The following is a 14,878-nucleotide window of genomic DNA, read 5'->3' as shown; positions in this document are numbered from 1 at the left end:
TTTTTTTTAATTGTAACAATATTTATGGCCAGACTAAGTAAATCCAAGATTTTTGAAATAAAAGTTTTTGTAGCTGTTTTGCCAATGTTTTAGGATAGCTGAAGGCAAACCTAAACCAACCATAAAATGGATAGTTAATTCGAAGAGCCCAAACACAAACAAAGAGCTCTCATCGCATATTGGGGAAGAATTAATTCTCAGAAACATAACATTATCTCAAGCGGGTCACTACATTTGCGTTGCCGAGAATACATTCGGTCGGGCTCAACAAGATACGGATCTTATCGTGCAAGGTGATGGTGCAGCTAATAATAAAATATCAATAACGTTATTCACTTTAACCAATATTTTTAATATTTCGATATATTTTTTTTAGCTCCTCCGAAGATCCTCCGCAGAGAAGACGTACCTAAAGGTATCGTGGGAGACGTCGCTCTGAGTGTTCCTTGCACTGTCTCTGGATATCCGGTGCCGACGGTGGTCTGGAAAGCCAATGATACAGTCACACTCCACTCAGGTATTTTACATATTTTAATTTACACCCGATTTAGTAAAAAAAATTCTTACGACCGGGCGGTAATAAACTGAACTATTTGTAATTAAAATACTGGGTAGGTACAATATAATCAACAATAGAACTAACAGACCTCTTCTCCTTTCCTTAACCTAACCGTTTACGTCAGACCATGAGTTGATGGTGTTTAAAAGCACTCTTAAATTTTAGGCAGCAAGTATAACATCACCAAAGGAAACACATTGATCATTAACAATCTTGAACACGTCGATGCCTATACAAAGTACACTTGCGTTGCGAAAAATACTTTTGGCGAAGTTAATGAAACCTTTGATGATATTATATACGGTAAGTGTTCCTTTACTGTTCTTTTTGAACTCACAGCATGGCCATGCTGATTTTACTGATACTAAAAGGTACCATTATACTAAAAAGACTCAATTTTCTATTAATTAGAATGGTTTATAGGGCATAAATGGCCATTTCAGATCATCCTTGAATTGTTTATATTTTAAGAGATGAATCGAGAAAAGATTAAAATCGTAACAAAAATCTGATCAAAGCTTCGAAGACTGCATGTCATACTTTGCAAATATGGTAGTCACAAAGGACGTACTGTAGAAACTTGTCATTTTACAGAGAGACCAAAGTTCAGAAAACTTGTGATCGCAACATCTGTGATGGAAGGCAGAGATGCTGTGATCCCGTGCAAGTAAGTAACTGATTTTAAATTCTCGTTTAATACGTAATGGTTCCATTAGTACCCTGTTAAATTTAATTTAAACTCATTATTATGCAAAATTCATTATAAATCCAAGATTATTGAAATAATAGATTTTGTAGCTGTTTTGCCAATGTTTTAGGATAGCTGAAGGCAAACCTAAACCAACCATAAAATGGATAGTTAATTCGAAGAGCCCAAACACAAACAAAGAGCTCTCATCGCATATTGGAGAAGAATTAATTCTCAGAAACATTACGTTATCTCAAGCGGGTCACTACATTTGCGTTGCCGAGAATACATTCGGTCGGGCTCAACAAGATACGGATCTTATCGTGCAAGGTGATGGTGCAGCTAATAATAAAATATCAAGAACGTTATTCACTCTATCCAATATTTTTAAACTTTCGATATATTATTTTAGCTCCTCCGAAGATCCTCCGCAGAGAAGACGTACCTAAAGGTATCGTGGGAGACGTCGCTCTGAGTGTTCCTTGCACTGTCTACGGATATCCGGTGCCGACGGTGGTCTGGAAAGCCAATGACACAGTCACACTTCACTCAGGTATTTTACATATTTTAATTTACACCAGATTTAGTAAAAAAAAATCTTACGACCGGGCGGTAATAAACTGAACTATTTGTAATTAAAATACTGGGTAGGTACTAAATAATAATCAACAATAGGACTAACATCCTCTTCTCCTTTCCTTAACCTAACCGTTGTATATCAGACCATGAGTTGATGGTATTTAAAAGCATTCTTAAATTTCAGGCAGCAAGTATAACATCACCAAAGGAAACACATTGATCATTAACAATCTTGAACACGCCGATGCCTATACAAAGTACACTTGCGTTGCGAAAAATACTTTTGGCGAAGTTAATCAAACCTTTGATGATATTATATACGGTAAGTGTTCCTTTACTGTTCTTTTTGAACTCACAGCATGGCCACGTTGATTTTACTGATACTAAAAGGTACCATTATACTAAAAAGAAAACACGCGAATCTACTAAATTTTCTATTAATTATAAGGGTTTATAGGGCATAAATTGCCATTTCAGATCATCCTTGAATTGTTTATATTATAAGAGATGGATCAAAATCTGATCAATACTTCGAACACTGCATGTCATTTTTGCAATTAAGGTAGTCTGCAAATATGGTAGTCACAAAGGACGTACTGTAGAAACTTGTCATTTTACAGAGAGACCAAAGTTCAGAAAACCTGTGATCACAACATCTGTGATGGAAGGCAGAGATGCTGTGATCCCGTGCAAGTAAGTAACTGATTTTAAATGCTCGTTTAATACGTAATGCTTTCATTAGTACCCTGTTAAATTTAATTTAAACTAATTAATATGCGAAATTCATTATAAATCCAAGATTATTGAAATAATAGATTTTGTAGCTGTTTTGCCAATGTTTTAGGGTAGCTGAAGGCAAACCTAAACCAACCATAAAATGGATAGTTAATTCGAAGAGCCCAAACACAAACAAAGAGCTCTCATCGCATATTGGAGAAGAATTAATTCTCAGAAACATTACATTATCTCAAGCGGGTCACTACATTTGCGTTGCCGAGAATACATTCGGTCGGGCTCAACAAGATACGGATCTTATCGTGCAAGGTGATGGTGCAGTTAATAATAAAATATCAAGAACGTTATTCACTTTAACCAATATTTTTAAACTTTCGATATATTTTTTTAGCTCCTCCGAAGATCCTCCGCAGAGGAGACGTACCTAAAGGCATCGTGGGAGATGTCGCTCTGAGTGTTCCTTGCACTGTCTCCGGATATCCGGTGCCGACGGTGGTCTGGAAAGCCAATGACACAGTCACACTCCACTCAGGTATTCTACATATTTTAATTTATACCAGATTTAGTAAAAAAAATCTTACGATCGGGCGGTAATAAACTGAACTATTTGTAATTAAAATACTGGGTACTATAATTATAATCAACAATAGGACTAACAGACCTCTTCTCCTTTCCTTAACCTAACCGTTGTACGTCAGACCATGAGTTGGGGCCCTCTCTTCTTACCTCCGTAAGGAGCGTATAAGTTTCCACACATATACGCTCCAGGAGGAGCGCGAACTCCGTGCCGTTATACGTGGCATCCCTAAAGAGTTGGATGCCGAGCTCGTCAAGGCCGACCTTCTCGAACAAGGCCTACCGGTTAACTCCGTACACCGCATGCACACAGGCCGCGGAAGGGAGCCATATAATATGGTTCTCGTCGCCCTCCAGCCTACCCCCGAGGGTAAGCAAATATTCAACATCCGAACGGTCTGTAGCCTTTCCGGAATCGCAGTCGAAACCCCACACAAGAAAGGCACACCTAGCCAGTGCCATAACTGCCAATTATACGGGCATTCTTCCCGTAACTGTCACGCGCGCCCCCGATGCGTCAAGTGCTTAGGCGATCACGCCACGGCCCTATGCACTCGCGATCAAAAAACCGCGACAGAACCGCCTAGCTGCGTCCTGTGTCGAACACAGGGTCACCCCGCAAATTACCGCGGATGCCCCCGAGCCCCGAAAATAAATCGCCGCGTCGCCCGCCAAAACCGCCTCCGAGCTTCCGGCCCAGACATCAAAGCCTCGGCACCCTCTGTGTCGCAGGCTAAGCCAGCGTTCGTTCCGGCGCCGGTGCCCAGTGTCTCGGCCTGGGCGAAACCGCTGCCGTACATGAACACGGCTACAACTCCCTCCTCCGCGATTCGTCCCGCCCCCGCGACTCGTCCCTCTCCCGCGACTTGCCCTCCGACCGCGTCCGACAATCTCGCTTTAGCGATCGACTTCTTTCAGTCGATCAACTTTGAGCGCGTTAACGCTTTGGGCGACGCCATTCGCTCTGCCTCCACTGCACAACACTTTATCGCCGTTGTGCAAGAATACGCCGACGTATACGCGTCATTAAATACGTACGTCCTCCCCTCACTCCGCCGGTAATCAATGGCGTATATAAGTAGAATAAAGCCCCTATCCGTAACGATAGGATTTTTTAACGCTTACGGTCTCGCAAATCAGCGTGATCAGGTTTCTGACTTTTTGCGTGACCATCAAATTGATATCTTTTTAGTGCAGGAGACCCTACTTAAGCCCGCGCGCCGTGACCCTAAAATCGCGAACTATAACATGGTCAGGAACGACAGGCTCTCTGCTCGTGGTGGTGGTACCGTCATTTACTATAGAAGAGCCCTGCATTGCGTCCCACTCGATCCTCCCGCGCTCGCTAATATCGAAGCATCAGTGTGCCGAATCTCACTGACGGGACACGCGCCGATCGTTATCGCGTCCGTTTATCTTCCACCGGATAAGATCGTTCTAAGCAGTGATATCGAGGCGCTGCTCGGCATGGGGAGCTCTGTCATTCTGGCGGGCGACCTAAATTGTAAACACATTAGGTGGAACTCACACACCACAACCCCGAATGGCAGGCGGCTTGACGCGTTAGTCGATAATCTCGCCTTCGATATCGTCGCTCCGCTAATCCCGACTCACTACCCGCTAAATATCGCGCATCGCCCGGATATACTCGACATAGCGTTATTAAAAAACGTAACTCTGCGCTTACACTCGATCGAAGTAGTTTCAGAGTTAGATTCAGACCACCGTCCCGTCGTTATGAAGCTCGGTCGCGCTCCCGATTCCGTTCCCGTCACGAGGACTGTGGTGGATTGGCACACGCTGGGCATCAGCCTGGCTGAATCTGATCCACCATCGCTACCGTTTAGCCCGGACTCTACCCCGTCTTCTCAGGATACCGCTGAAGCCATAGACATCTTAACGTCACACATCACCTCGACATTAGATAGGTCATCGAAACAAGTTGTAGCGGAGGACTTCCTTCACCGCTTCAAATTGTCCGACGATATTAGGGAACTCCTTAGAGCTAAGAACGCCTCGATACGCGCCTACGACAGGTATCCTACCGCGGAAAATCGTATTCGAATGCGTGCCCTACAACGCGACGTAAAGTCTCGCATCGCCGAAGTCCGAGATGCCAGATGGTCTGATTTCTTAGAAGGACTCGCCCCCTCCCAAAGGTCTTACTACCGCTTAGCTCGTACTCTCAAATCGGATACGGTAGTAACTATGCCCCCCCTCGTAGGCCCCTCAGGCCGACTCACGGCGTTCGATGATGACGAAAAAGCAGAGCTGCTGGCCGATACATTGCAAACCCAGTGCACGCCCAGCACTCAATCCGTGGACCCTGTGCATGTAGAATTAGTAGACAGTGAGGTAGAACGCAGAGCCTCCTTGCCACCCTCTGATGGGTTACCACCCGTCACCCCGATGGAAGTTAAAGACTTGATCAAAGACCTACGTCCTCGCAAGGCTCCCGGTTCCGACGGTATATCCAACCGCGTTATTAAACTTCTACCCGTCCAACTCATCGTGATGTTGGCATCTATTTTCAATGCCGCTATGGCGAACTGTATCTTTCCCGCGGTGTGGAAAGAAGCGGACGTTATCGGCATACATAAACCCGGTAAACCAAAAAATCATCCGACGAGCTACCGCCCGATTAGCCTCCTCATGTCTCTAGGCAAACTGTATGAGCGTCTGCTCTATAAACGCCTCAGAGACTTCGTCTCATCCAAGGGCATTCTCATCGATGAACAATTCGGATTCCGTACAAATCACTCATGCGTTCAACAGGTGCACCGCCTCACGGAGCACATTCTTGTGGGGCTTAATCGACCAAAACCGTTATACACGGGAGCTCTCTTCTTCGACGTCGCAAAAGCGTTCGACAAAGTCTGGCACAACGGTTTGATTTTCAAACTATTCAACATGGGTGTGCCGGATAGTCTCGTGCTCATCATACGGGACTTCTTGTCGAACCGCTCTTTTCGATATCGAGTCGAGGGAACCCGCTCCTCCCCACGACCTCTCACAGCTGGAGTCCCGCAAGGCTCTGTCCTCTCACCCCTCCTATTTAGCTTATTCGTTAACGATATTCCCCGGTCGCCGCCGACCCATTTAGCTTTATTCGCCGACGACACGACTGTTTACTATTCCAGTAGAAACAAGTCCCTAATCGCGAAGAAGCTTCAGAGCGCAGCCCTAGCCCTAGGACAGTGGTTCCGAAAATGGCGCATAAACATCAACCCAGCGAAAAGTACTGCGGTGCTCTTTCAGAGGGGAAGCTCCACACGGATTTCCTCCCGTATTAGGAGGAGGAATCTCACACCCCCGATTACTCTCTTTAGTCAATCCATACCCTGGGCCAGGAAGGTCAAGTACCTGGGCGTTACCCTGGATGCATCGATGACATTCCGCCCGCATATAAAATCAGTCCGTGACCGTGCCGCGTTTATTCTCGGTAGACTCTACCCCATGATTTGTAAGCGGAGTAAAATGTCCCTTCGGAACAAGGTGACACTTTACAAAACTTGCATAAGGCCCGTCATGACTTACGCGAGTGTGGTGTTCGCTCACGCGGCCCGCACGCACATAGACACCCTTCAATCTCTACAATCCCGCTTTTGCAGGTTAGCCGTCGGAGCTCCGTGGTTCGTGAGGAACGTTGACCTACACGACGACCTGGGCCTCGAATCTATACAGAAATACATGAAGTCAGCGTCGGAACGGTACTTCGATAAGGCTATGCGTCATGATAATTGCCTTATCGTAGCCGCCGCTGACTACTCCCCGAATCCTGATCATGCAGGAGCCAGTCACCGTCGACGCCCTAGACACGTCCTTACGGATCCATCAGATCCAATAACCTTCGCACTAGACGCCTTCAGCTCTAGGAGCAGGCTTAGGGACCTCGGTAACCGTACTCGTCGAACTCGACAAAGAGTTCGCCGTGCAACCTAACCCATGAATCAGCTCGCTGAGTTTCTCGCCGGATCTTCTCAGCGGGTCGCGATTCCGATCCGGTAGTAGATTCATTCGCGAAGCAGCTGCTCTTGAGCTGTTAGGTCTCCTTCGGAGGCGCTCGAGTAGCTGTTAGCAATTCCCACCCCTCCTGGCTGAGCCTTTGCTCGCCCACCTGTCCTGGTGAAACTGGAAAGGCCTCCGGGCCACCAGTAATCCTTCAATCATAAAAAAAAAAAAAAAAACCATGAGTTGATGGTGTTTAAAAGTACTCTTAAATTTCAGGCAGCAAGTATAACATCACCAAAGGAAACACATTGATCATTAACAATCTTGAACACGCCGATGCCTATACAAAGTACACTTGTGTTGCGAAAAACACGTTTGGTGAAGTTAATCAAACCTTTAGTCATATTATTACTGGTAAGCGTCCTTTAAATGTTCGTACTCAATCCACGGCTTGGCATAGAACGGTCGGTATGACTCTTGTCCGGTTAGAAAGAGAGATATCCACAGTTTGCACTATATATGACGGAGTAGGCTGGCACCATCAGAGAAATATTAAGTGTATAATCTATGGTCCGCTTCGTTCGGATGCTCGAGTCGAAATGCTTTATGCGGTTTTTTTTTCATACCTAAGCTGATGGTCTTGAGAGACCATTAGTAGTAGTAACAAGTAGGTGATCTCGGGGGTCTCAAACCTTACGATGTTTATAACACAAAACCCTAGCGAGAGCAGTGCTTTGCAGAATCTACCACCGGATCGAAAACGCGACCCACTGAGAAGATCCGGCGAGAAATTTAGTGGGTTGTGTCTGTGGGTTAATTTACTCTCCGAGCCCTTCGTCGCAAGCGACGGGTTCAACGAGAACGATAACAGTTTTGTGCGACAATAGTCACTCGTATTTATAGTAGAAAATGGGGGTAGCTTAGTCATGAATTCTCTTGAATACCGTCTTAAACAATTGTTAACATGCGTAGCACTAAGAAAATAGTTAACTTTAACTATTTTTAGTTAACTAAATAGTGACGTTGGGCTGACATATATGATGTATTATATTTCTTTGTTTACTGCACTTTTACCCTGGCGACAATGATGGGATTCAGTGTAAAAGTGTAGTAAGCAAACACCGTAACTTACATACCTTTTAATGTGACACCATACAATATCTAAATGAATGCACCAAAGTGTAACGTTGGGCGGTTTGATGTGTTTCCATTTCATTTCATTTTCTTTTGTAATGGCGGTCTTTTTTGATTTCGCCAAAGTCAAGTTTTAACCACCGAAAACGCGGTAAAAGCAAGAAGAACGCTTCCTGACAGATTATTATTTTACGGGTGAGGTTGAGCTCCATTCCGGCGCGTTTATGATAAAATATTTATACTGTATATCGTATGTATGTATGATGTATTATAAATAAGAAGATTTATCTTCGTATTTGTATTTCAGAAGGACTCGTTGACTTTGGAGAATTTCGCGAGATTCATTCACTAGAGAACGAAACAGTGAAAATCAGTTGTCCTACACCAAACGCAGGGGGCTATACCATTCGTTGGTTTGAGGTATGTATGAATGAATTTATTGTTTTTAAGCTATTGCATAGCTTTTATCGCGTGCTTTGAGCACGGCGACCGAATCAAGAAATTCCGTAACGAAGATAAAACCTAACACCCCCACTACGCCTACCATGTAACTCGCGTTCAACACATTCACACGTTGCGTTTGTGTAGTGTTTGTGTATAAGCGCGCGGCGTGACGTCACTCTGCATGCGCATCATGAAAAGTCTGCCCATCTCTCTCTCACGCGGTCTAGTTTATGAGTTTGAAGGAGACAGTTAATGTTTATAAATATAGCGTGGTCTTATTTCATTATTGTTTTAATATTAAATTATTATTGTCTAATTGTAATTGCATAAGTTGATAAAAAAGCTTTCCCGGTGTTATCCTGTTGGGGTAATGTATGTGGACCAAAACTGACTCCGTCCAAGGACACAGGACGTTGTTGTGGGTAGTCCGAGATGTGCTCAAAAATTTGAATCTTCGCAGCTTCCGGCTAATTTATTTGACGGCGTTCTAATTATATACGATACTATCGAAATTTCGGGAACGTTAAATGACAAAAACTGACAGATGTGGTTTTGTTTTTTTTGTTCAATGGTATTGTCATAGAAAAACATCGTCTTCGCACGTTTATTTACGGGCTTTTTTCAGGATAAAAAGCTAATGAAAACGAACGAATCATATCTAAAACTCGAAAAATTGAAGGAAGAGAGTGTCGAATATTATACGTGCCGTGTTAGTGACAGAAACGGATCGAATTCCACCACATTTGAAGTGAACGTTGGGAAGAAGCCTAGGTTTTTGGCCTACCGCAGCCCGCTGGTAAAATGGCAAGGACAGAACTCCCTAGACTGTAAAGTGTCAACATCGCCATCTACAAATACGGTAAGTCTGGGGTATTCTTCGAGATGATTCCTTCGTCTTCTTTTTACCATCGCACCGTTCGCTACCGGTGTAGAGCTCCTCCAAAGTGCGTTTCCAGATATAGCCTACTGAATCAACTTCTCTCTTTGGCGTTTCTTTCTTTAGACCAAGTTTAGGGAGAGTCCTAAGCAGTAGGGATTGGCTTGACCGTGTTGACTTGAAGAATTCCATCAATTGGGCCGTATGCCCACCAGCCAAGGGCAATTTGAAGCGCTGCGATATATAAACAACTAGGCATGAGTTTTGCAAAAGCTTACGAGCCTTTACTTAAAAAAATAATTGCATCTAATATTTGATAGGCGCTTCACTTTCATTCGTGAGTTACAAATTAATACATAATATAGAAAAAAAACATTACCTTGATCGCAACTTTGACCAGCTTTGGTGTTAGACGTCTCCCAATGTTCAGTGGTTATTCGAAGTCCATAGAGATTACAACGTGGATGCCTCCACCCACTTTGAGAAATGAGGGAGGTCTAAATTCTATTATACATATAAGGGCCGTCCCACTTTTGGAAACGGAACGCATGTCCTGGCTGGATGGCGACAGAAAAGTTATAATTTTGGTTATCGAGCATTTTTTTTCTTCAATGTCACATCCTTGGTTTTTTAATAGATCCAGTGGTTCCACAACGGGAACCTTATCGTCAACATAACAACTAATGATACAGCTCCGTTGGCCTGGCGAGTTTTCGACTGGGGACAGTACGTGTGCCAGATAAAAAACATCCACGGTACTCTGACAAGGAGTTTCAACGTAACTTCGGATGGTAAAAAAATTCAATGTATTAAAAGTTTGTGTGTGTGTGTGTGTGTGTGAGAGAGAGAGAGAGAGAGAGAGAGATATTTGTGTTAATCGAATTTCTTCAATCAATTTTACTAATTTCAACCGTAAATCGAACCGTGAATTCACGTTGCAGAGATCAGACTTTTATCCACTAAGCCCAAATCTTGGTCATGCTGTTTAAATTAAGTTCGATTTCACTGAGTAATTTTCGCAGTTATGGTAATCGTCAAACTCGCTGAAGAGTTCGAACTAAACATAAATCTATAACATTAACCATTTTTCTCACCGGATCTACTCCGTGCGTTGATTTCGATAAAGTGGCAGATGCACAGGCGAAGTAACTATTGTCGGTTTAGCCCCCTCTGGGATTCTCGGGCAGTTGTTGGCAAACCTTCCCAGTCAACTTAACCGACCCCACCTAACTAAGGCCTTGGATTCGCCCAGCTAAACGGCTTAAGACCGCTTTAAGACCATTGTAACCGACCCCACTTAACTAAGGCCTTGGATTCGCCCAGCCCAAGACCGCTTTAAGACCATTTGCGATGCTTTTAACACCGTAAAAAATATTATTCACACTGTTAAGTCCATTAGGACCAATTCTCTTTTGTTATTAAACAGACATATTAAATTCGATTACAAGAACCAATTTATTATCTACTAGCGGCCCGCTCCAGTTTCGCTCTGGTCTATAACAAAAAATTCAAAATAAAAAATTATAATACACTAAAAAATTATAATACACATTAACCATTATATTTGCGTCAGGTTCCTAAAAATAGAAAATTATAAAGGTAGTATGAATAATTATTATTATTTAAATGAACTTTTATTTTCATTTAAATAATATATTTTGTTTTTATCTATTTTTTCACTATTTTTATATTATTATTTTTCTAATTTTCGTAACATTGTTGGAGTTTTAGTAAGGATTCTTAATTTAAAAAAAAAAAAAGAATATAGCCTATGTCACTCGCGGATAGTGTAGCTTCCAAATAGTGAAAGAATTTTTCAAATCGGTTCAGTAGTTTCGGAGCCTGTTCAATACAAACAAACAAACAAATCTTTCCTCTTTATAATATTATTATAAGTATAGATTTATTTAAAATTTAATTTCCAGAATGCCTCATCAAGGAAAACCTTCGACGTACTGTATCAAACGAACCCTTGTTGCTCTCCGATACCTTAGAATGGCCTAAGGTTACGAAGACCAATAATTTCTTGAATATCAAAACCGAGACATACACAGTTGCATGTCCCAACGATGGGACTTCGACGAATAGTTTCCTTCACATTCCCGGTGAGAGTCAGGTCGAAGCAACTTGCGCTTACGAAGACAAATTCTGGGTTAAAGGAAAACTCTTCAAGTACACGGACTTGAATTGCTTGCATGCTTACCGGCTCGGAGTCATCGAAACTAAACAAAGATGCCACGAAGGCGCCGAATTAGTAAAAATAGGTTACAATATGAATGATTTCTTCAATCTCTTCGATATATGTTTCGACTATAGTAACAAACGGCCGGTGTATTCGCATGTGATGATGTCAGAATTTCTTGCTCAAGATGAAAAAAGAATTGATCCTTGTGAAGGTTGTTACGCTATGGGTAAACTCGTGAACCCTACAGACGTTGTCGGCAGTGGACTTATTCAAGAGAGCTATACGTATAGCACAATCATTAATGCTGTCCTTATATGGCAACCGCCTCCTGAAACTGATAAGAACAAAAAGCGGGTACGTATTTTACTGTTTTAAAAGTATTTAGTTGTGTTTTTTTCATTGCTTAGATGGATGGACGAGCTCACGGGTCACTTTGTGTTCAGTGGTTATTGAAGTCCATATACATGCCGTCGCCCATCTTGGGACAGAAGTTCTAAATTTCAGTTTTATAGCACAATGGCTGCCCCTGCACCACTCTTCATTACCGCTTTACGGCAGAAATAGGCGGGGTGGTGGTACGTACCCACGGGGGCCACAAGACTCTCTGTCAGCAGTAAAAGTTTTATGGTAATACGCGGCTCTTTTAGAGTCTTGAGTACTCCGTGAACTGAAGAATAGGTACCGGTGTATTGGCCCGGAGCGATGCGACTGTGATAGCGTTTGCACAAGCAGACACTTAAATATCTGTGGTAATACTAATTATATAAGGTAACAATAAATACGAACTAAAACTAAACGATTATAGATTAGCAAAATTATTGTGGGATATTTGTTATTGTCGCGAAGCAGTACCGCATTTCGATTGCAAGGGTGGGGGACAATCGAATGAGCATGATTTAGCGTAGCATTTTTAATGGGGATTTGTTCTGAAAACCAATTTAGAGCTTACCCTTCGGTGGGGGAGTGTTTGAATCATCCATTGTGCAGCCAACATATTATTTCAGCGTAGATCATAAATGTTGGCTGAACCTAGACCTTACTCTGTTACCTTTGACGATTATCGACAGAAATAACTTTTGCGGTTTAATTTCGCGTTTTTTGTCATCATATTATTTTCGATGTTTTGAATACTGCAGCTTTCTTTTGGTTACGAACGAAACACATTTACTCGTTGACGTTTGAAAATTGGGCTTACCACCATCTATGTTTGTGTAAAAATGTGGTCTAGTAATGAATCAACGATATCTTGAGGTGCGGTTTATTTATTTATTTCAATGCTCTCGCACTCTATACGCCTAGTTAATTTGTTTCCATTAGCGAGTGTTTTGTCAAATCTTATACACCTTTGACGGCTAACTTCATCATGTCGCTCTTCGCTTGTACGTGATCCACTTAAACATTATCATAATATACTCGTTGAGTGTCTGAGAATATTAACTATTTTCGCTTGACATATGAACTAGCCCTTAAACACAACCCACTGACAGGGACGTCTTAAATTAGGCTGGGGCCCTTGGGCAAACAAGAATTTGAGGCCCTTTTGGAAAGTAAAAAAAGCGAATTATAATAACATTTTTTTACTGAGTATGACCATTTATTATAGGTAATCAAATACGGTATGATATAATATGTCATTAATGATATTAGAATGCTGCTGGTTTTTTGGCTACGATCACGATAACGGAAACCGAATAAATGTGTGAGAGAAATTGTCCGTCCTTAGGGGCCCCCTGAGAATGGGGGCCCTGGGCACGGGCCCAGTGTGCCCTTATAGTAAAGACGGTATTGCCCACTGAGTATCTTCTCGGATCTTCTCAGTGGGTCGCGATTTCGATCTGGTGGTAGATTCTGCGAAACAGTGATCTTGTTATGGCCATTGTTAGCAGTTAGATCGTGAGCTCACCTATCGATCCGCGCAGTCGGTATAGCCCCTTAAGTTACCAAGAAATAAGTAGGGGAAGCAGCGATGAACGTAAACCAGATCTAAATTAAGTAAATATTTCCGTTTCAGATTAGTTTTCAAGATTTAGAGAAGGAAGTGCACCTTCTTACTAGAATGTTCGAAAAGATTGAAGTTTGGACAGGCACCTACAAGTATATTGAGATTGATGGACAAACAGTACCCAAGTATTTGTGGAAGGTAGGTTTTTGCCTAACAGTTTTTGCAATTTCCCGTAACCAATGTTAGCTACCGACTACCAGGAATACGATGAAGATTTGGATGAGATTTTGAAACACGTCCTTTTCGGATCCGCATATTTGATACCGGTTACTGCGCTGGTATCTAAGGTCCAACTCATAGCAGCCAATAGCTCACCAAACTATTGTATGGAATAGAAGTAGTTGTTTTATTAAAGAAGGCGGGTGAGCGGTGTGGCGACATTCATGTTATGGTGTCTATAGGAACTAGTAACCAATCAACAGTACGACCTTGTACCCATTAAACAAAGCGCTGGGCCATTGGACCAGCCGGGTATTCCGGGACACCAGCGGCACCGCCTGAGGTTACCTGACCGACGTAGAATCCTAGCGCCGCGAGTATGGTTGTGGTGTTCACCGCGAGAACCTCCCTACTCTGGGTTTGACCCCGGGCGGAGATCAGATGTGGGGTGAGAGAGTGTAAGAGAAGTCGTTTGGTGGGCTAGGCTCTAAAATATATTGAGACCTGCGATCTGCTCCCAACACTGGCACCGATACTTAAACGCGATTACCTTATGGCCTCTGCCCGAAACAAAGTGTTTTGGCATTAGAAGTATTAGAACAAATTAACATTATTATTTCTCACCCCCACAAAGATTATCATCATTAACGCCCCCGCAACTGGCGTAGGGAGTCCAACACTCATATAAATATTAGCCTATCCATTAAGTAAATGTATTTTCTACATGGATACCAAGTTTCAATTCAATCGGATACATGGTTCAGTAGTTATAACGGAACATCCGTAGCAACCACTGTAGATTTATATATTAGTATAGATTGCTGTACATGCTTGTAACTGGCTTACATACCAGTACTTAATTTTATACTTGTTAATTTTATGCTTAAATGTTTTGTGTGTATTGCGTCTAAATAAATGAAGAAGTAGTAAGAAGTGTTACCTTGGCTTTTTTTCTTTTACAACCGAAACTTCAAGCATATCAATCAATT

General features: G+C 42.5%; 1 protein-coding gene across 1 annotated transcript in view; it reads left to right on the top strand.

The window, feature by feature from the left end:
* LOC101742719 (hemicentin-1) overlaps positions 1-14,878 on the top strand; it is a 36,257-nt gene that overhangs the window by 20,516 nt on the left and 863 nt on the right. Inside the window, exons 14-29 of the mRNA XM_021353194.3 lie at positions 94-293; positions 377-517; positions 725-862; positions 1,154-1,226; positions 1,378-1,577; positions 1,660-1,800; positions 2,011-2,148; positions 2,447-2,519; positions 2,671-2,870; positions 2,953-3,093; positions 7,365-7,502; positions 8,530-8,642; positions 9,292-9,525; positions 10,181-10,334; positions 11,469-12,082; positions 13,740-13,868. Coding sequence (XP_021208869.2) covers positions 94-293; positions 377-517; positions 725-862; positions 1,154-1,226; positions 1,378-1,577; positions 1,660-1,800; positions 2,011-2,148; positions 2,447-2,519; positions 2,671-2,870; positions 2,953-3,093; positions 7,365-7,502; positions 8,530-8,642; positions 9,292-9,525; positions 10,181-10,334; positions 11,469-12,082; positions 13,740-13,868 — 2,827 coding nt within the window. The remainder of the gene's footprint in view (positions 1-93; positions 294-376; positions 518-724; positions 863-1,153; positions 1,227-1,377; positions 1,578-1,659; positions 1,801-2,010; positions 2,149-2,446; positions 2,520-2,670; positions 2,871-2,952; positions 3,094-7,364; positions 7,503-8,529; positions 8,643-9,291; positions 9,526-10,180; positions 10,335-11,468; positions 12,083-13,739; positions 13,869-14,878) is intronic.

The sequence above is a fragment of the Bombyx mori genome, chromosome 14, assembly GCF_030269925.1.
Source record: "Bombyx mori chromosome 14, ASM3026992v2".
Lineage (NCBI taxonomy): Eukaryota > Metazoa > Arthropoda > Insecta > Lepidoptera > Bombycidae > Bombyx > Bombyx mori.
The sequence above is the reverse complement of the archived record's forward strand: the minus strand, read 5'-3'. Positions and strand labels throughout refer to the sequence as shown.